Source organism: Athene cunicularia (genome assembly GCF_003259725.1).
Source record: "Athene cunicularia isolate RWA chromosome 4 unlocalized genomic scaffold, athCun1 chr4_part2, whole genome shotgun sequence".
Classification (NCBI taxonomy): Eukaryota; Metazoa; Chordata; class Aves; order Strigiformes; family Strigidae; genus Athene; species Athene cunicularia.
Window position 1 is genome coordinate 25,181,890 of NW_020799099.1, and position 22,726 is coordinate 25,204,615.

The window sequence follows — 22,726 nt, forward strand, 5'->3', positions numbered from 1 at the left end:
CTGCCCGCCGTGCTGCGGCGCGCTGAGCAGCGCCTGTCCCCCGGCTGCCTGCACTTAGCGGGGGTGACCGCAAAACCCCTGTGGTTTACGTTCGTGGTGTGGAACACCTGGCGAGGAGGTAGAAGAGAGAAATCAACGTGGAAAATAATAAAATTTACCTAGAAAACGCATCGGTTGATTACTTTTCTCAGTTTGTTGGGGTGCTGGTGTGAAACTTGGCACCTGAGGGACGTAGCTAATAAGCGCATGCTTTCAGAAACGCTGCTTAAATTGCACATCGTGTGCGTATGGGTTTTATTCCTGTTGCTGCTGATGGTGTTAGGGCTGTTTGGGAAAGGGAGAAAGAAGTTTGATCAGCCTTTTCTCCTCATGCTCCTACTTGCTGGCTCCAGGTTCTGATCCTGTGATACACTGACATCATATGTGACAGCTCTGTCAGCGTTGATGTAGGGCATCACTGGCTAAAGCAGAAGGGAGGATACTTAAAAAAAATATTAGTACTGCTTTTGTTAAATTCAATACGGAATTGCTTCTGTTCACGTCTGTGTTATTGTGGCTGCAAGAGCTAGCTTTTCAGTTCATTTAAAAAATCTAAATCAGTCTGGCTGTTTTGTTCTTGATGCACACTTTAAATGTTATGCTGCCCTACTGTGTGATTTATTTAAGAAGGAAGTAGTAGTTAAGTAAAAAATGATACTGATTCCTTTCTGTTGGGGCTTGGAAACAAACCTATGTTGTGTTTCTTAACACGCCATGTTATTAGAATCCCCGCTTCCATTGACTCGAGGGCAATATTTTTTTTTTTTTTTAAAGGGAGACCTTTTTCTGCCAACATCCTATTTTGCACTTTCTATCCACTTTTCAGTTTCCTTGTAGCTGCACGCAGCAGTGCAAGGTCTCACAGCTCTGAAGCAGGGCGTGGGATGAGGGGAAACATTCCAGATTCATGTTATGGCCACTGCATTTGGGTTGTTGAGGACTGTGCTAAATGCTATTAATAAGACTCCAGTTCTCTGAAATATTTTATATCCTAATTTTATAAGAAATGTGTCAAAATAGCATCTCTGAAAGTGATCAGAGGAGGGTATTTCTCAGTTTTGTATTACTGGTAGCAGTTTGCGAGTAGTAATTTCTGCCTTTTGCTTCTGTTTCAATACCTATTATTCACTGCTTGGCCATGCAAATGCAGAGAAAAGAAATGAACAGTTTTTAAAATGTGACCTTGAAATTATAAGGTTGGGTAGGAAATTTGAAGAAAGACATAATTCCTCAAAATGCGCTTTATCTTCTTCAAAAAAATCTAAATGTCTTTAATCTCCCACTAGTGGCTCTGTATCACAAGATAAAAAACAATTCTAAACAAAAAACCCAAAAGATATTCCTTCTTACCTTTTTAAGGACTATTAATTGGGTGAGTTGCTGAGAATTGCTATAAATTGCTATAAATACACGTTTTCAATCTAGTAAAATAAACCAAGGAACCGTTGGTATGCCAAGAAACACTGAAGATTAAGATGGATTGGGCTGAGTGAAAGGTTGGCTCCAAATTTAGAATATAGGTCCCTCAGTTTAGTAGATTGCAGATGGATTAGGTTGGATGTAATGATTCTTTGGGAAGAAGTAGTTTATCTGGGGTTGGTGGTAAGGTATTTTAAAGGATGGCAAATATAACTCTAGAGGTAAACAGATTTGAATTCTGAGCAGATGTTAATTATTCAAATGGATGAATGTGTTGGGTTTTGTTTCTTTGGGTTGTTTTTTCCACTTCTAGTCCAAGAAAAAAGGCCTGAGCTTTGAGGAGAAGAGAGTTCGCATGATGGAGATCTTTTTTGAAACAGTAAGTTGTAATTGTCTTGCATCTACATTGGTGGGAAAACGAGTCCTAAAAGGAGCTTAACTGTAGATGAACTCGGTATGTCCTGCTACACAAGTCTGATGCCCCATGTCATCAATGTATAAATTACAGGGACAAAGCTTGGTTCATGTAGCTTCTGATCAGGTGGCTCATCCCCAGGTGGAGCCAAGGTCCAAAGATGCACAGGTGATATTAAATGCTTCATGTGCTCCCTATTGAAATCTTCTCATTTTGAGTCTGTTTCCCTAAGAGGGATAGCAAGAGATTAGGAAGTATCTCACTGCAGTTTATGGGAGGAGGAAGAAGTCTGTGTGTTAGAAAAAATGAGAGCAGACATGGAAGAGGTCACTGGGAAGAAGAAACCTGGAGGTCCAAATGCAGAGCTACAGTTATATTGGTGAAATACTGTTGGAAATGTGGGAAAAACAAAACAATGAAAAAACGTAATCCACAATGTTTCACCTATTAAAAAAATTATTGTGATATTTGAGTACTTGAGCAATGGTGGTGCATCTGGTGCTGACAATCTAACCTGGGCTTTGTCTGCCCTTAAGAGTTTACAGTCTAACTTGAGACAAAATATGTGGACTTTAGAGCACCAAAAAAAAGAACAGGGCTTGTTACAATAATAGTCCTTTTAAAATTTTATTTATTTCTCAGAATGTTCTAATTCTGTTGAGGGATATGCAGCTTGTTTCCCTAGCAAGACATAAACATGCAGTGTATTTCCTCCTTGCTTTTGTTGGCATTGTTTTAGTGTAAAAACAATTCAGGCTTAGATGATGCTGTCATTTGGAGCTAAAGTGTGGTTTATGTTTTCCACAGAAAGATGTGTTCCAGTTGAAGGATCTAGAGAAGATTGCTCCTAAAGAAAAAGGGATTAGTAAGTGTTTACAAAAGTTATTTCTCTTGAGCCATTAATCATTTTTTTGGGACAGGTCATACATGTCAATTTTCCTGGTTACAATTTTACGTTTGTGATTGTAATAACGACAAAACTAGCTGGTCCATGGTAGGGTTGTAGCGTTAAAAGTGACATCAACAGCATATTCCTACTTCAATTTGCTAATGTTTGTCAATTACGTTAGAAGTTAGGGCCAAAATGGGAGATAAGTTAACCACTAAAACAACAGATGGGGTTTTTCTCAGGTTCTGAGATGCCTGACTTGCAGTGACTTTAACTGTATGAAATCTTTATGTGTACTCAGGTAGTGAACAGAGGATTTAAATGTCTGTCTGTAATGTCTCAGATATCTTAAAATGCTAGTCCAGATGTACACAGTCAATGTTCTGTTGAGCTTTGACCACCCCAAAATGGCTGGACAGCTGTAAATGAAAGGGGTTTGTCTTTTTGATGAAAGCCTTCCTGATGAGATCCACTGGTTTAGGATTAGCTCCCGGAGGATTTATTTTACACTGTTGTTGTTTTAGGTGTTCTTCATTCTGCTTCCTTCTATGTTCATTGACAAAAGCTGGGCAAAGCGTAGTGTTTGGTTAGTTGCCACTGTCCTTGACTAGCTTATCTGTAGTGCCACAAGAGTAAATTAATCTGTTGAAAGAGCTGCAGACATGTGAATATCGCAAAGCAGCATTTTTCAGTTATGCCAGCAGCTAACAGAGGCACTCGTAGGCTTCTGCAGAGATGTGCTATCTTGATTTGTTTGTCAATGCATGTGTTTAATTGTAATTTGCAGGAAGAGGATGCAAAACAATAAATACAAGCAATGGAATTTCATATTTAAAAATCTGGAGTGTAGAGTTCCTAAAACCATTAACACCTTTGAATAGTCCAAATTCATCCGCTTCTGCGTATGAAGGCATTTAGCCACACAACCCAAGCCCTGGTTACTCTGAAAAATGTCTAGCCTGTGGAAGCGCCCCCATACTGGCATCCAGCCCATAGCTTCCAAAAGATTGGATGTTCCTGTTCTGGCATACCCTTTAGAGTTGAAATTGAAATTCAGACACTGAAAACCATAAATTAGCTCCAAGATCTTTATATCTTCATCACTTGAGGATAATAATAACTACTTTGCTTTCTTGAACAGTTACCATATTTACAGTAGTGAATTATACCACACATTTGCTAGAAAATGACCAATTAGGTTCAGAAATGTTTTGGATCCTTCTGACTGTAGCTGACTTCATATTGTATATGAATAGAATTAAAATTAAAATCTGCCCCTCCTGAACCTGTAGACAGATGGCTTTAATGCCTCTGCTGCTCTTAAATACCTTGATAAGCATTACAAAGTGAAATGTAATTACACTCCTAATCAAGAAATGATAAATTAATCCATATTAGAATTAGGATTGCAAGACAACTTCTTGAGTACCCTCTCATGAGTCTCATGAGTTTGTTATGTATTGTACTGTAATATGCATGTATGTTTTATGATACTCATGAGCAGTGTTTTACAAACAATCTGGTAGCAGACTGTACAGAATAGCAACCTTTATGTATAAACTGCTGATTTCAAAGAGATTCATCCCTTCAAAGTGAAGAATCAGGCATAGTGTCATCTTGAAATCTTCCAGCTAGCTGACATTCTAGTAAAATATTCATACAAGATGATTGTAGTTGATGGGTTATGGTATTCGTAATTCTCCATACTTTAGATACTACACGGTTCTAATTTGATATTTTTGCTTTTATTAGCCTCAGTGTCAGTGAAAGAGATTCTGCAGAGCTTAGTTGATGATGGCATGGTGGACACTGATAGAATTGGAACTTCTAATTATTTCTGGGCTTTCCCAAGTAAAGCTCTTCATGCCAGGAAGCGTAAGTTGGAAGAACTGGAGTCTCAGGTAAGTCTCTTTTAAGGAGAGTACTTGTTTACCTGAATGGGTTTGCTTTTTTCTTTTACCCCTTTGTCATTCTTGTTCATATCATGTCCTCTCACGTGTGTGTGTGCGTGCGCGCACACAGATTTTACTATAGGAATCGTTTGGCACATATGGTATGACATTCTCATTATCTTGCTATCACATCAGAAAAGTTTGGGAGGTTTTTGTTGGAGCTTGAAAAAGCTTTTTGTCTACTTGCTGCTGAAAGCATTATGCAAAACATCATTTAAGGACTTTCTCTAAATATTTAGCCATCATATGCTTTTATGTGTCTTTTTTATTATGTAGGCCATCCTGTGGTAATGATCTAAAAGCCCTGAGAGGACTGAAATGCATAACCCGAGTAAATGTGGGAATGGGTTCTACTTATGGCCATTGTGCTTTCCTCTCTGCTTTTATCAGTAGCTTAATTTGTGAGCACTTGTGTAATCCCATGTTGCACTTTTATTAGGAGAGAAGAGCTGGTCCTGATCTTTTGCAGAAGAGCCAGGCACCTTTTGTTGCAACATTGCTGTTCTGTTGATGTGGTTCTTTCCTACTTTTTAGGGACTGTCTTTCTTCTTTTAATTGGAGTGGGAAAGCATCTGTTCACCAGTTTATTTGCAACTGGAGTACATGACAATAAGATCAATAAAGTAGCTTTATGATCTGGTTGAACCACAACACTGCCAACTTTTCCTGTGCATATTTAGCATTATGTTCGTTCATCAAAGAATCATTTGAATCGTTCATCAAAGAATCATTTGAATTAATACAAAATTATTGGTAGCATCTGAATGTTTTTACAGACAATATTTTCTTCATGCCTAGCTCTGGTATCATCATTGCCATCTTATGTACAGCATTGTCAACTTAAGCTCCTTCTTTAAAGCTCCAAATAAATTGTATAAAAATACGCTTTTTTTCCCCAGCTTGAATTGAAAAAGCAGTTTGTGAGTCTGAAGACTGTTCACCAAAGCAGATTAAATAGCTTTGTCAATGCAGTTGAAATTCTTGTTTATGCATAGAGCATAGTGTGTGACCAGCTGAGAGGTAACCTTGCTATGCTGTCATTGCTTGTCAATCAGTCATTATTAAACTGAAAAAGTCCAGTCCACTGTTCTGTTTTAACCAACATGAGTTCATTTCCCTTTGCCCTGAACATTTTCATTACTGGCCTGGGTGCTCTAGATGGCTATCCAAAGGCATGCTGTGTGTCTGGTTGGGTGGATGTGGTAGAGGGAGGAGAGTACTGGTACTCTGTCACATGCCCAGTCTGCTGCAGTTTTCATGATCAAGAGTAAGACCTGATAGAACTTTCACTTCCTTTCTCCTTATCTGCTAATTCATGTCATTTTTATGAGCCAATGATGCATTCAGGGCTCTGTGGCAGTAAGGAGGAAGTACTGCAGTCCTTCCCATCAGTAACTGGAACTGTATTTGACAATCTTTTAGGCAGGTACTTCGGATGAGTTGGAGAGTGCCGCTTCAGATAGCTCTTGTGGTACTGCATGGGTCATCAGAATGATCAACTTTTATTTCAGGTTCTGCCACTGACTTGCTCTATGTTTTGAGTAACTTTCTCAGCATCTCAGGCAACTGTTAGTATCGTGGATACAAGCTGTACCTTGTATGTACCAAGACTTGGTTATTATTAAGTTGTCCCACTCATAATTTTGTCATCATCTTTACTGTCTTTTGTTTTCACAACTCAAATTAGTCCAGACATTAAAAACTTCCTCAATTTATATGGATATGCTTGTACAATTTTCAGGCATGGACTTAGTCTGGCATGACTAGGCTTAAGTTCATTTTTATTGACTGGTAGTAACAATGCACTGATTTCTACTCCAGTGAAGTTCCATTTGTCTGAAACAGGTAAGTTTAACTCTGCACTGACTTGGAACTGAGTTTCCTGGTGAATTTACTCAAGTTATTAGTATATTCACCAGAGTTTTAGACTGGGCTACTTATTCTGCCAGAACATAAATGCCAACTGAGCAATTGGACAAATATATGCCAAAACTCCTGCTTTGTTCACCAGACACCCTGCTGCCACTGTCTTGCTGAATGCCAATGATTTGCTATTGGATACTTTATATTTTTGCTCATACTGCATTATCTAGCCAAGTAGTTGAATGAAGGAGTTGATATTTGTTGTCTTTGCCCTTGGGCCCAGTCCCATCATGAATTTTAAAGATAATTGATCAAGCAGGTCTCTGGTGTACGCTGATGAATATCTTCCTTGGAATGTCTTGCAGAATCTGCCTAATATGCTCCACCATAAATATCCAGGGGTCATCTACAAACATATGCTGTACTGCTTTAAATGGATGTTACATTATTAAACATAAACCCATCTATTATTATGGAATTATAGTAGGCATGCAGTTATTGTATTGCAATGTTATTTTATGGTTATTTCTGTGTAGGAAATAAACTGCTGATATAAACAGTTCTGCAATATAAAACTACTCCAGTTGAAAGAAATAGTTTTGTTACCAGATCCTTATTTGCAAACCAAGTCCTGCTCCTAACATATGGGCTTACTGATATAAAAGAGCTTTCTGTAGACCATGTTATGAGTCCTTAAAAATATTCATTGCATGGTTTTTCTGATGAGAATGGAAATGTTTCAGCATTTCAAGGAGAAACATTTTCACTAGCTGAAAACTTCGTTGACACAGTGGAAAGGTGGCATTTTCAATGAATAGTGCTCTGGACATTTTTACAAGATGATAACAGATTATGTCTCTGAGTTCAAGTTAGCTGTTTTAGTGTTTGTATTCTTCTTGATGTGAACACATATGGATTTTCTTAAGGGTTTCTAAATCTAGTCATCGAGTATCACAAAACTTCTTGTCAGAACATGCAAAGCAGAGGAAAAAAATTAAGCTATTGTACTGTTTCTGTTGCACGGTGCCTGTCTTTGATCATTCCTGTGTAGAGCTTGTGGCATGCTGAGAGACGTGTTTTCTTCCTGTCCCTTGTCCAGATCACTTGTTAACTACATGAGTATATGAGTTGATCTTTCTTCTACAGTTAAAAGCTGGAATGAAGCCGCCTTATTTAAAGCACAGGTTTAAAAATCTAGCAATTCAGTTCACACTGCAGTTAGGGCTTTTTACTGGGAGGCAATAGTTCTCTGCCCCTTACAGAGCTTGTGGGGAGACTGGTTTAGGAACTGTACTTGAAAGAATTTTTTTGTTTCAGATTTTTAATGATTATTGAGCCACACCCCAATTTTGAGACTCAGTAGCAAAGAACTCCAACTCTGTATTTGTAATGAAGAGCAAGCCAGTTCTGTCTGGATATGTACACAACAGTGATTGTGTACACCCTAGATTTTTTTCAGGATTTATTTATTACATCATCTGCGTGACTCCTTTGTGCAGAGATATGGCAACTGAAAACAATGCTTGAAAATAAAGTTTGACATAGCTTTCCTCCCTGCCCCCATTTTTTAGCTTGCTTTTGTGGAGGCAGGTGTTTGGTGAGGGGAGCTAATCTCTGAACTGACATATATGGCAAATCTTGTGCTGATCTGGTTACGATTAGGATCTTGGTGCTGCTCTCTAACCCAGGCTTACTGTGCAGACTTCATCCTGTTTTTCTGAAAAGCAAAGACAGTGAATATCTTTAGTTTGTGTACAATCTGCTGCAATTTTTTTCTCCAATAGCTCACAGAGTAAAAATCGCTAAGTAGGTCCCTCTGTATTTTGTATTGGTTTATTTTGCAGTGGCATGGCTGCTCTTAAAGGTTTATGCTTTCTGCCAGTTGCTTATTGTTCACCTCGTGCTTATGCAGCTGTGAATTGGACCACTGAAAAAGTAAAAGATGTTGGAAGTTATATTTTGGTCAGGTGGGTTTATAGTTGCATCAGTACAGCTATGAGACAGTGAAACTAAAGCAAGGGCATTGAGAAGTATTGTTTTAACAAAGTTCATAAATGGAGAAATTTTTGATGGAACTTCACCTTTGTCAAGATAACTGTGGAAGCTTTACTGAGAGCACTAGGGTGGGTTTTTTTCCTTCCATAAGAAAAGCTGAAAGAATGTGGTTTTATTCTTTATCAGTATTTTCCTGGCAGTCAGGTTCTGAAGTTTTGAATTACCTATGATCAATTATCATTTTGACAAAATGATATGTTTTTTCTTGGCATAACAATACTGGAAGCTTAGGGTTTTTATTAAACTAATGAAGAATTCGACCTATGCAGTGTAAGCAGAAAGATCATAATTTATGGATGATTCTGCTGCCCTTTGTTGATTTCATAGCATGCATAAAATGAGGAGACTGGAGTTGAGCTACCCCAACATGTTAATCACAGTCACATTCCATCTCTGGCAAGAGCTGCTAGTACTTTTCAAATAATTAGCCCCCTTGCATGTTTGGGTTTTGTGTTGTTCTGATGTATGTGTTGTTACAGAAGGGATGTGAATGTGAAGGATATGTTACCTGCTGAAGAAAAGGCAGTTATGCAACCAAAACCTTGACAACAGTTATTAGTTAGGAAATGGCGTATCAGTGAGTAAGGAAAAGAGAAACTTTTCTGGCATAACTTTAGTATAAACAGATTCAGCTTAGATTTTCTTTCACTTTTTCATCTGCTTTTTTGGTAAAGCACAACTGTGCTGTCTGTTTTAGATAAGGAGAATTAACGCTTGCTTGCATTTCACTTTATAGTGGCTTGAATTAAGTGTTAATTAAAGTAATGACTAACAGTGAGGCCTTTTTCACCCAAGGGCTGATGAGTCTGCAAACCACAACCCTCAGAAGTCATAAGGAGTGCCCCATCTCTCCAGCACATTGTCTGCCATAGCCAGCGTGACTGGGGGAATCTTGGCTGGTTTAATACTGACACTATAGGGCTTAAGGGAGGCAGAAGCAATTTCAGTATCCTTGGTGACATTGAAGAGTGTCTGGCATTCAGTATGACAGGAGTATATGCTTGAACCATAAGGTCATAGAGGATTGCCACAGCATAATATATTTTTAGCAGATAGGGACTTGAAATACCAAGTTCTTCAGAGATCTTGCAGTTGTTAGTGTAACTATTGACAGTACTGTAATTCAGTAGCTTGGGGAAACAACCAATTTACTTCCTTTCCCCAGTCTTTGTGTCAGTTCATTTCACTGTTCAGTTCAAAACCATACATTTCACCTTTTTTTTTTTGTTAATTGTCACACCTTATTTCTCATGTTGTTGCTTTCTTGAGGGTTATTCTTTTGTATTCTTAGGCTTTGCAAGGGAATGTTTAACAGCAAATGGTGTTATAGCTACTGTTCCTTCTGAGACTGAGAGCAGGATGGTGTCACCTTGTACTATAACAAAGATTAAATAGAAACGTTTTAGAACAGGATACAGGATGGACTTTTCATGCTGTTCCCTGTGCTTGCTTCAACGTAAGTGACTTGCAACAGTGACTTGGGGAGAGTTTCTGGCAATTTTTCTCCCACTAAGCATTGCATTGGACCAGTGTTAGTTAAGATGGAAGGCATTAGTTGATGTTTCATTCCTTAAGTCCCTGCCCTACAGTTGGTAAGAGGAGGGATTTTTTACTTCCCATGACTCATGTATTGAGCCAGGGGAAGAGTTTAGAAGTCAGTACATCCTAACTCTCCTTTCGGAGCTAGTTTTTTTTTTTAAAAAAAAAACAAACAAAACCAAAACCCTAGGAATGAACTTGTCAAAATAGAGTGACTTCACATGTACCAAGTTGTACTTAGGAACACTGAAATATGAAAAGAGAAATGATATATTTTATTTATTTAAAGACTCAGGGAATGCTATATTAGGAAATACTTTTGTTAGGAATGCACATTGTTTGAAAATAGTTAATGGAAAGAAATAATCATATTGGTGAGTAATCTGGCTTGAAGCCTCCTGGAGATGTTTGACAAAATAACTAGATGGAGAGAACCTTATTTGTTCAGAAAGCACACAGAAAATGTTGAGTTTTAACCATCAGAAAGTTATTCCAGGATGCAGCTTGCTTTAATTCTATCCTTTTAGATAGATATATTTTTCCTCCTTAAATACTGTGACTGAATTACTGCATGGAAAGTTGCTGAATAGACACTGCTTGAGACTGCTGACTGAGGCACAAGAAACTTCTTCTGTCCACATTGTTTAAGTCTGAGCAGCCTCCTCCTTGATCGAATTGACTCACTCAATTGTCTACACAGTTTGGAGATTGATTCTGGACTGCAAGTAGGTACAAGTGCTCAGAGGTGACTGGCTTAAGGTAATCAGTCCTGAACGGAGGTACAAATCCTTGGAGATGACAGATGTTCAGTGAGGGGTAACAGGCCCCATAGTGCTTGGAGTTGGGTGATGTTGCTGAAGTTGCTAGATACAGGCAGTTTGAGTCAGCCAGGGAGTGCCTGTGGGATCTAGTGCTGTGAAGCAAGCGTTTTGCATTGCTTTGTAGAAGTGTTCTCAGCAGATGGTGTATCAGCCTTTAACAGAGCTCCTTATGCACCTCAGATCTCTATTTCAATTTCCAGCCTCTGTCGATGGTTTTGAAAGCAGGTTTTTCTCCTTGTGGCAGTGATGGACTATCCCTAGAGGTACATGTGCAACACCTGTGGAATCTGTGGCCTAATGCTTTTGATAGAACAGTTGATTTTTTGGGTGATCAGTTTGAGTAGCTGTAGTGATTTGGTATTCAGTATGTTTTTTAAAAATATTGGTTTTCATTTATCGAACATAAAGAACTTGCTGCTTAAAGTGTCTTAAGGTTTATCATGACCATAAGCTTTGCTGAAATACATCTTAGAAAAGCTTAGAGCTATCTTTCTAGTATGAATTTTATGAATGTTAGGGAATAGATAGCATAATTAAAGAATTGTCCTCTAAAACCAGAGAAGTACATCAGTAGTTCTGCAACTAATAAATGTGGTTTGTGTTAGGAATTATTTATTTAGACATTTTTCTCTAATATGCATGCTTACAATTTAATTTTATTAGGTTCCAGAAAATGTAATAAATTGTCCCTTACCAGGAAAAATAAAAGTCAGGATCCCAATGTGTTGACTAAGCAGTTACAGCAATCTTCCCATATCCTTGATGGGCCTACTTTTTTTCTCTCGTGTTTCAGGGCATCTAATTTAACTTTCTACTTCATTTATTCTTCCTTGGATTGGCCTGGCTGTTTTGATAATCTTCAGCTCCAGTCTGCTGGGTGATTCCATTCCCTTCTAGTTCACTTTTTCCCCCCCCCCCTTTCTTGCATAGTAATGACTCTCCGAACAGAGGCAATTAGTGACCCCTCCCTATTTTCAGCCTGCAGGCTTTCACTGACCCTATACATTTTCTTTGAAATCAAGGACTAGACACATAAAGAAATGGCCAACTGTGAAGCTGGTGTGGTATGGACTAGCTAATGTCATACCAACCAGTGGGAAATGTAGCAGTAAGAAGTATCCTAAAAGCAAGAGGCTGAGAATTTGCATCATTTAAACGTTGAAAATATGTTGATTATTTCTATGCCCGTTGATCCCGTAAAGCTTATTTCCTGGATCAGTCTCCTGGAAGATGCTAATAAAGTTTTATTTGAGGCAGTCTAGGGTTTTTTGTTACCTCTTTGCATCGTGCACTTGAAAAATGTTGATGTCTTGAAACAATTCTGAATTTAGTAAGTCCTAAAATGTCCAGCAGAGAATACTCTTCTAATGCTGTAACTTATTAGAGCCTTCTGGAATTATGTTTAATGGCATGCTACAAAGCCCTGGAGGGTATGCTTAGTTACTGCTGTCATGGCAGAGTTCTAAAAATACGGTGCTCTGGAGGCTTCTCTTAGAATTAAGCAACCTCATACTTTGATGTTCATTAGTTGAATTTCATGCTTTTCCTTTTACTAGCTGTTAATATGTAACTAGATTGATGATAACTGAGAACTGTAGGTTTTCCTTTCCTGCCTTCTTGATGAGCATAAGCTAAAATTGGCATGATTTAAGAGCAATTATTTTAGAAAAAGCTGGCTCTGTAGTAACTGTAAAGGTTATAAAGTAGGCTTGAAGGAAGAATCCTACTATATTAAAGAGGATATATTGTTACTGTGGCCCCAGTAATATAAATTGTATATTCATTATGATATAATGCAGGAAAAAATACTAGTGTTTTCTAACAGTGTTTTCTGTGAAACTGTGAGTTTTTTAAGTAATATAATCACATGGTTTACCTTACCTTGTCAAAGGGGCTTGCACACTGGCTGCTGGCTCCATTTCTGACATTGCAATCAAACTGTTAATCCGAAATGCAAAGAGATTGGAAATAAAAATGGGGCGCTCGCTCCAGAAGTCCAGTCACATCTGGCTCAGATGCAGCCCTATGCCCTGCACATCCCCCTGTGCTGCACAGTAGGCATGGCAGGTGTAAGTGACAGTTCAGCATATCAACAGAAACCCAGCATCCTGAGAAAATTTAAAGGCTGTAAGGCCAGGAGCTTCCAGCCTGGGTATAGGTCAGAGGGAATACTACTTTCAAAGCTGGATTTGATGGAACCAGTGAATTGTAATCTTAATTTGAATTTTGACTTTCACCTTAAAATCTTGTCATTCAATTAATATAACATTTCATTTTAGAAAATTAGCATGCATGCATGTGGAAATAAAGTACTAGCATGCGATTATATGTGTCACTTCATAGCATTTTCCTCTTCTGAAAGCAATGAAATAAAAAACACCAGAAAACCGGAGTATAAAACCAAAATGTGTGAAGTTAGTTTGAAGCAGCAAGAATTTAGAGGAAAGGTCTTTCCCATCACAGTCAAACAGCTTATTATTGAACATGTGATAGTTCCATCAAAGACTATTCTTAGTATCAGGAATTTGAGATGACTTGGTTGTCTGTCTGAGCATTAATTAAAAATAATGAAATTGGCATGAAGAGTGAATATGTAAGAGCGCTGTCAAAACTGAAGCTTGATAGATGTGTTTTACTGAGGTTTTTAATTTTATTGATAATATCTTAGTGTAGAATTTGGGTTTTTTTAAGTCTGTGGAATAAAGTTTTGATTTGTGTTTTGCAGTTTTTAGGCAGGATTTGAGCTCAGGGAATATCAAATGAATATTGTGTTTTAACTTGGGACTATCTCTGCTGAGTCCCTGAAGACATTGTCAGTGTACAGGCCAGCTGGTTAGGATAGCAATCTTTAAAAGCCCGTTAGGGAAAAATCAGAACTTTTCTTCTTTCTTTCCTTTTCTTTCCAAGGGAAGATATTTTTCCATGTTCTTTCTGCCTTGAACAGGCCTATTAACTATCATTTTGGACTTCAGAGGTTTAGTAAATACACTAATATGCAGTAACAAGCATCCTTCATGCTCAAGTATTAAAATTTTTCTATAGTTCTGTCAGTCATGCAAATGCCTTTTGGCTCTTTCAGCTTTCCCTATTAGACTGCCTGCATTTGTGATACAGAGTTGAAAAATGAGGCATTTCACCTTTTTTTTTCTTTTAGGTTGATTTGGCATACTTGGTATTTGTATCTGAGTAGACAGCCATCTGTCTCTCAGGTCATGCCAATTATGCCAACTCTGACAGCAGCCAGAGAAATTCAGTTCTTTCATTCAGCCTGCACAACTGTTTCTTTCACCTTTTGTCTATTAAGGAGATTGGCCTGAAGTGGTTATTTTCTGTTATATAACTAGTACTTAACAAATGGTGTTGCAGATGAATGAAGCGAAACCAAAAGATCATGGCAAGGCATCTTCTCGAAGTAAACTTTAACTTAACTATTATGGCAAATCTTAAAAGATGGAAAATAATTGAATTCCAAACTAATTTTAACATAGAGGGGTTTACTATATAGTAATTATCTTTAAAATAATTGCAGCTAACAATATAAGGTTTGTAAATGGATGGGTGAAGGTTCCAGTGGAGGGGAAATTCCTCATTTGTTAGTTCTGGATATCCTGCATGTTCTGTTTTCTTCATCTAAAAGCAGTTGCAGGAAGGAGGACTCAACTCATACTCAATGCGACCTGAGAATAGAGCCATGCCTCATTTATGATATTTCAGTCTCATTCTTATTTGTTAGCATGCTAAATAAGTCAGGATTATAGGCCTAAATTTAATCTTGAAATACAAAATGGATTGTGTTTGTGGGAGGGACGAGTAAATTGCATTACCCACATGAATACTCTAGCAAAACGTATAAATACTGCTTATTGAGTGCAGCGATCTAACTTCAGAATTATTTTTTGAGAATCTTCATAGTGCTTTCTTGGACAATTAGATGGAGAGTCAGATATTTGTTCAGTTAGTTCCCTGAAGAAACCTTCACTTCCTTATATTGGGTGTCTGATACTTTTTTTTTTATCACTGACATAAGTTACAGTCCAAAACTAAAAAATACCCACTTGTTACCTCTTCAGTACTTCTTTAAAAAGACAGCACTTGCACACTGGAAAATTAATAACATGCTATTTTGGAACAAATATTATTCACTTCAAAGAATCAGTGCTCCAGCTCTTCATTTTGAAAGCAAATATAACTTGTTTTGGGTCTTCTTTTTCTCCAGAAAATTTTATTTATTCCTTACCTTCTCCCAAGTTTTTGAAATGATTCTTTCAAAGACTGCATTAAAAATGAGGTAATCTTATGGTAAAATTTGTAGCATGAATAAAGAGAAGCGAGTTCTTGTATGGAACATTTTTCCAGGTTATCTATCACGAAGTATTTAAGAATTCTTGTGAGTACAGAAATATGGTGGGCCCTAACTCTGTCTCTTCTCTTTTTCTACAGTCTGTTTCCCATACATTTTATGATGTTTTCTTGCTGAAATAATCTTCTCTCGTCTTTAATTTGTGTTAAAAATTGTTATTCTATATTGCCTTAATCTCTACTCTTGCTCTTACCTGTATTTCTTGAACCATTGCAGTCTCCCAGGTGCTTCTCTCATGCTCCTTCTAAGTCTCAGCAAACATGATTCCCTACTTCATATTGCTGAAGCAACTTATAGTGACTTGGGGTAAGACATTGCGTTCTGCTTTTTTCTTGTTTCACAAATGTTAAAAGAAAAAGAATTAAAATATTTTAATTATATTTACATAACGAGCATACGTTGCTGTCTGTGCTTCACTAAGAGTATATCATATCCCTGACTAAAGTCTGAGTAAACCTGGGACCTGCTACTACTGTAGTTCAGTTCGTTATACGCAAAAATGGCATTTTGGGAGTGGTAGGCAGGCATCCTGAGAGCACAGCAGAAGTGACAATGCTGCAGTTCACAGTAGTACTCTGCTGTGAACATAATTAGCTAGCTTTAAAGTTTACTTCTATGTATTTGGAGGCTCTGGCATGTATGTCTTTGTGACTGTATATGTAAAAGAAAGTAGTTATATACTTACTTTGTGTAGTACTTTAGAAAGCAATTCTGCACATCAGTGTGCTGCTTCCCCCCATGACTCTTTTAAGTTTTATTGTTTTAGTCAACAGTGATTGCTGAGCGATTTCTTTTAGTAATGAGCTATGCCTTTCTTTTAGCATAGCAGGTCTGTTTTCAATATTTTCAGATAGTTCTTTGGCTGTTAATCTTTGCGTTTTTACTCTATATTATTAATCTGCTTTCTGGCTTCAAATTTTTTTTATCTTTCTTTAAAATCTAGAGGAATGCTTTGAAGTACTTTCTCTCTGTGCCTTCTGTCAATTCCATTTAAGTTTTTCAGTGGTAGGTTAGGTTTAACATAGCAAAGAAGTACACCCATCTACTGCAAATGTCACCCTAAAACTCTTGAAGTGCTTTTGTTTAAGCTAAAAGCAAACAAGCCCTTGCCTCTGGCCTGAAACAAAGCATAGTGAGCTTCAAACCCAAAGTAAATAACTTTGCAAAGTTATAAACAATTAAAAAATGAATGTCTTGAATTTTTCTGTAGTGCCACAGCGAGTGGTGCTCACGACAGCAGTAGTTTTTAATACCATTTTTGGCTGAGTGTTTTGGCTGAAAGAAAACTGAGTGTATGATATTTCTCTTTAAGACCATAATGACAGTGGGCTAACAGCTGTGAATGCTCTTGGTGGTTAGCATATGAGACCTTGGTTTGATTCTTGTCCAGTGTACATACTCTGGGGTCTGTGTTTGCATGGCTTACACCAGGTTTGTAGATATTTTAATATGCTAGGGAGACAAGCTACATGTTTGGTGGGTTATTGGTGGTTAGAGTGGTTAAGAATGAGGAACCAGAAGGAATACGACCAACAAAAACTTTTCCTGGACAATAAAGATCCAGCGTGTAGAGTTAGGACAGTATCAAGCAGGTTTTGAGAAGGAAGGTAACTGAAACCTGCTGCTGTTGTGTGTCAGAGTTAAATGTTTCTCTTCCAAAGGTACATCACCAACTTGCCAAAGTGGAACCTGTGTAATAATAGTATGTTATAAATTACCTGTGTGCATCTAGTCTGTATCCTCTAATACAAACCAGACCCCAAGGCCTGTGATGGAACTGATGGTTATCATCAGCACGTAGCACTTGGCACACACAAACTGCTGCACAGATGTATAGCAAAACATTGTGAGACCTTTGCAAAGTAAGAAAGAACATTCCTTTGGGGGACTTTGGATTGAATTAATGTCAAAGCTAGGCCAGTGGTCAGTTAATTGACCACAGTTGTCTGTAAAATTAAAGGAATTGTTTCCCAACATTCCTGTTTTATAGATGCTAATTACTTCATTAATTTGTCTTGCAGGTTCCCACCATGTTTTGCAAACACTGAAAATGCTCTCATGGACCTTTTTTTTTTGGCCCTTTTTTTTTTTTTTTACTTTTTAGCTTTTAGTTATTTAGTCCCTCCTTCTTTGAATAGCTTTCCCCTAGATGACTTTTTTCTAGCTTGTTTGCATATTGCTTAAGCATGTATTGATATGGAGCAGTCAGACAGACTGGAGATGTGAAACTTTCTAATACAGTAGAATATGTCTTTCTCTACTTGTTTTCCACACCTTGTCAGTTGCCTTTGTGGCGGAAGGTTCATGTGTCAGAGCAGACATCTCTCTTAAGAAACAGAGAGGGGAGACTGTAGGTAGCTTTTTTTTCCAGATCGATCTCACTGCTATTGGTAAGAGTCTGATTTCTCTTAGGGAAATTATTTGCCAATTCCCTTGAAAAATGTCCCAAGGTCACTCCAAAGATTGAAATCTTCCATCTGCTACTGTGCTCCTTTACAATCAGGCTTTTCTACAGCTGGTGACTGGGAAAGTAAGTCACTGGCCAGATGTGATCTTCTGCTGTCATACATACACAACACTTGCAAATTCTGCCCTTTTTTTTTTTTTCTTTTAATGCCCTATAACGTGTCTGCCCTTTGCCCTTACCTCTTAAGTATTGTATTATCAGTATTCATTCTTCCTTCAACTTCTTTATCCTTGCTGATTGTCTTTCCTTCTTTCATGTACAGTTATTTTCAGCTGTGTTCCCACCTCTGTATCCTAGCCTTCCTGCTTCCCTTGTTGTCATAGATTCCTTGCACAGACCCTGGCCATCTGTTCCTCACCCTTTGCATCCTTGTTCTATGTTTGTTTTTTTTCAATATCTTGCCTCCTTCAGCTATTCCTTTCCTTATCCTCATCTTCTATTTGTTGTCATGGGAATACTCACTGTGACACATAGTACACAAAGAGCTGTGGTTTCATTTTATTTTGTAAATTTTTGATTGTGGAGACAGAATTAAAAAACCTAAAACGTCCCAGGAATTTAAAATGTGTGAGAGAAGAAGACAATCTTGAATAACATTGTATAAAAATCATCATTGCTTTTAGACAGAAGATCTTCTAACCTTGTGGCATGGCAACCTTGCATGTTATCTAGGTCAGAATCTGAGAAATTTCTGTAGTTCTCAGTGTTTGTCATTACTGTCTCTTTCACGACTAAATGCTGTGGAATATAGAGAACCAAGAAAATAATGATGCCATACTGGGAAACATGCTTCCAAGCTGGAAAGCAGCTTTTATGATTTTATTACAATTCCCTGAGAGCTCCTTCTGTGCTTCCATTTTAGAGAATTGAGGAACCTTCCTAAAGATCTTAATGAATATGAAAAAGCAGAGAAAGCAACACCATTGTGCCCTCTCTTGCAGAAAGTATTGGTTTGTTCTTTGCACTTGTGGGATATGGGCCTAGATAAGCTTGTTGGCTTCTCTGCTTCTTCTGGAAATTTTGTTCCAGAAAAGCTCTTTGTCAAAGTGTGCTCTGGTGTTTGTCTTCCCTGGGCTTTATGAACTGCAAACTGCACCTAAGTACTTGTCCTCTGAACTGTGCACTTCTGTTCAGTATGGCATAATGTGGGGACTAACACACTTAATTTTTTAAGAGTTTTGTGGAAAGCCCAGAAAGAGTGCTGTGTAATGATCCACCAAAATTAAGATGTTGGTGTACTTCAAGCCACATACTGAAACCCACCCTGCCTTTGTGGTTACTTGCACTGACAGCGATGAATAAACAGCTGGACATATTTTTCCCTGAATTATATATGCCTTACCATTACTGTAATTTCTATATAAATTGAAGAAAAACTAGAACATTCTTTTTGAAAGGAGACCTTCTTGTATGTATGTATGCTAACACATTCATGAACACATAATTATCCAAAAAGAGTAATTAATTTTTAAAAACTGAGCTATAAAAGGAACCCCTAAACCTAGTGAGCTGTAGTTGAGCTGAGTCAGTCCTAACCTATATGGACCACCAGTATGAGTTTTCTTTTTACCGTTATGGCTGATCTCTAAAATTTAGCAGTATGCTCTGCCTGATATTTATCATGCATTTATATTTTACATTTGTTTCTGAAAATACGGACTGAACGTGAGTTTAAATAGAAATTGAGAAGTGGTTATAGCTCCAAAACAGTTCTGTTTGCATTGTATGAATGTAGTACTGGTGTTTCAGCTGCACAAGAATATAAATGATATGGTTAAATTATCGAGGCTAGGGGTTGCAAGAAACATCTAGGAATGCTTCTCCACTCAGTAAGATCCTCAGTGAGAAAGGGAATTTATAAGTGGAGACTTTGTGTCAGGGTTTTTGGGGAAAGGCAGAATGAAACCTAAGCTCTGACAGCCACCTTCATTGTCTTCACAATTAGTCTGATTCACTAGTTTTCTACCAAACTGGTGCTTAGAAGATAAACCAAAGAGTGAGTACTTACAAAGCATACTGTTGTTTCTTCTTTTTTTTTTTTTTGGTGTTGGTTTCAAAGGCAGTAACTAGCTTCCAAACTATATTTTATTTGACTTTTTTTTAAATTCTCATTCATCTCACTTAATATTTCAAGGTGCTTTGACTAATGCTGATTATTGTGTCTCTGGGGGACAAGTCATACGTCCTGCTCAGCTTAAGAGTTTCCAGAGTATCTCTGGAAAACATCCAACTAAACTGGAAGGGCCTGGTTCAAGATGGGTGGTGGGTTAATGGAGAGAGATCTCTCTTTACAAGTGATTCCTCCTGGAGTTACAGGAGAATGGAGGGAGTATTCACACCACCCCTGTGAGACAGCCACTTCTGTGAGATTCCTCTGTCTCAGGCCTGAAGGAAGGGAACTCTGAAGTGTAGCAGTGTGGGTGCAGCACAGAAAAAGAGGACCATGGATTTTCATACCTTTGAGCTATAGAGGCTTCTATTCATCGGTATGCAAAAGGGATTGAGGCCATGCCAATGGCATACCAGACTTTGGGAAGACTGGTCTCAGCAGCTGAGCAGGTGGATCTGCTACAACTTTTGTCACTGCTTCCACTGAGTAAAGAGAGTTGGAAAAGGACCAGAGGAAATAATCTAATCCAAAGCCTCCATGTCATAGAGTCCTTTGCATGGAGATGCCAGATTATGGTATGAAATAGGATTTTGATCCTGTGCTGAACATGTAGTACAGAACAAGATTATGTGCCATGGGAGTGAAAATTTCTTGGCTTTAACTTGCTTCCTGTAATTATTTTCTCTTGTTCAGAGCCTCAGACTTATATTTGAGTGCTTTTGTATTCATTTTGTTTTTGTTTTTATTATACAAGTTATAAACATATATAAATTTATATACTTAAAAGTATATATCCATGTGTTTATTTAAATATATTTCTATGTATACACATTTTATAGATATGTTTAATATCTGTTTCTGAAAGATGTTGACTTTGTTCTTTGTTTACTTTATCAGTTTGCTGAAAGCAGTCAGAAGAAAGAGGCTTTACAAAAAAGCATCGAAAAATCCAAAATTGGACGTGAAGATACTGTAAGTTGCTTTGAGGGGGAGGTATTCCTGCCAGGAAATAGGGCTACAAGTATACATGGTTTGTAAATACTAATGTAGTCATTGGAAATCCATTGATTTTAAATATCTGTGATGAGAACAGGACATTATATAAATCAGTTGCTGGATTATTCCTTAGTTGGTCATGCATTAACATGTAGAATACTGACAACTGGTTGCTCCAGGACTGAGAAAATGTGTGACTGCCTGAAGCCTAGTAATCTTCCAGGCTTTTTCAGATTTATAGATATCTTAAAACTTGAACTACCCAGAGGTATGTACCAAAGTCGTCAATGGTTGCTGAACTGCCAAATCTAGTAACTGCAAACTTAGGTGTTGGGGGTCTTATTTTTTATGTCTTATTTATAATCTAGACTTCTAAATTACTACTCTGAGCAGCTGTGTTAGCTTGGTGCTTTTTGTATGCCGAAGCTCTTAACACTGCAAAATAATATTTCGGCTTCATATTTACCATATATATGAAGTTGCATATTAGAAATACTTCATATGGTATTCTAAATTGCTGCTTTGTTTTGAGATGCTTAGTTTAAAGTGATTTAAACCTCAAAAAAAAAAAAAAGCAGCATATACATGGACATCCAGAAGGTTTCTGATGGAATTGAATTTTGTAGAAAAGTACCAAATCTTAGAATCCAAAATATTTTTCTGTAGAAATGCTTTGGGTTTGTCTGTAATCAGGGAATCACAGGTAGGTTTCTCACGCAGTTGTGCTTGTCAGGTTTCCAAATGGGCTTGAGCTTCTCTACCATGTGGCCTGCCCTAGTCACAAAATCCTATGGGTCCTGGAAATCCTGTTCTGACTGATGCTTCCAATGTTTTGATTTGGGATTGTACATCAGGAAGAAGTCCTGAGAAATATAGATCATGATGTGGGTCTCTGAGCAGCTGGCCTCCATACCCCAGCATCTGGAAGCTTTTGATTTCCAGTCTGCATTTTCAGAATGTGCTGAATACAGACTGCTGGCAAAAGCACTGCAAATATGAAAGTTGGGGGGAGGGGGAGGGAACAAAACCAACACCTACCGCACCCCCAAAAAAACCCTCAAACCAAAACCCACCTCAGGCTGCTGGACTGCTGTGGAAATTGCCGCTGGCTAAAAACCAGTGGTTTACAAATTCATGCTATCTGGCTTTTTTAGGCTACCCAGTGCCCTAGCATGAGTTCTTTGAATCTCAGCCAGTTATAGTGTTTGGCTGTAACTACAGACTGAATTAAAACTATGTGCTGAGTTGGCTATGGGAAAGCTCATGTTGAGTCAGTGTCTGCAGATTCTTACTAATCAATAGAATATTTGGGGTTGGTATTATATACTTTCCCAGCAAAGACTACCATGTCATAAATATCTGAATTTACTTTTGAGACCACTGCTCTTAAATGCTGTGGGGAAAAAGGAGCAAAATAGATTTAGAGGGTATTTGTACACAGCATCCTGGTTTGTGGAAGTATGAATGGTAGGTTGTTCTGTAATGCTGTCCTTAATTACAAGACTAGCACTCCTAAATATTGCTTAACCTGTAAACCCAACAATTAAGAACTCAGTTTGGAGTTTGTCAAACCATGTAGAATTCAAAGGTTATAGAAAATTGTCCTTTTGTTTATCCATTTTGGTTTTATTTTTTTTCCTTCCAGTTTGCACTGGATATCATTTAGTGTCACTGAGAGTTTTATGTGTGCATAAAATGCTCAACTGGTTCACTGACAGAAAACAGCAGTGAAAACAGCTTTTAAATTTACATATTTTTATTTTTTGCAAAACATTCTGTGCAATAATGGCTGATTTTTATT

General features: G+C 37.8%; 1 protein-coding gene across 4 annotated transcripts in view; it reads left to right on the plus strand.

Moving 5' to 3' along the window:
* MND1 (meiotic nuclear divisions 1) overlaps positions 1-22,726 on the plus strand; it is a 44,118-nt gene that overhangs the window by 1,532 nt on the left and 19,860 nt on the right. For 2 of the 4 annotated variants that reach the window (XM_026847838.1, XM_026847841.1), the window contains exons 2-5: positions 1,772-1,837; positions 2,681-2,738; positions 4,515-4,663; positions 20,827-20,901. In XM_026847838.1, coding sequence (XP_026703639.1) covers positions 1,814-1,837; positions 2,681-2,738; positions 4,515-4,663; positions 20,827-20,901 — 306 coding nt within the window. In that variant the 5' untranslated portion in view covers positions 1,772-1,813. Of the gene's footprint in view, positions 1-56; positions 119-1,559; positions 1,680-1,771; positions 1,838-2,680; positions 2,739-4,514; positions 4,664-20,826; positions 20,902-22,726 lie in introns of those variants that run through there. The other 2 variants (XM_026847842.1, XM_026847837.1) reach the window with 2 other exon arrangements.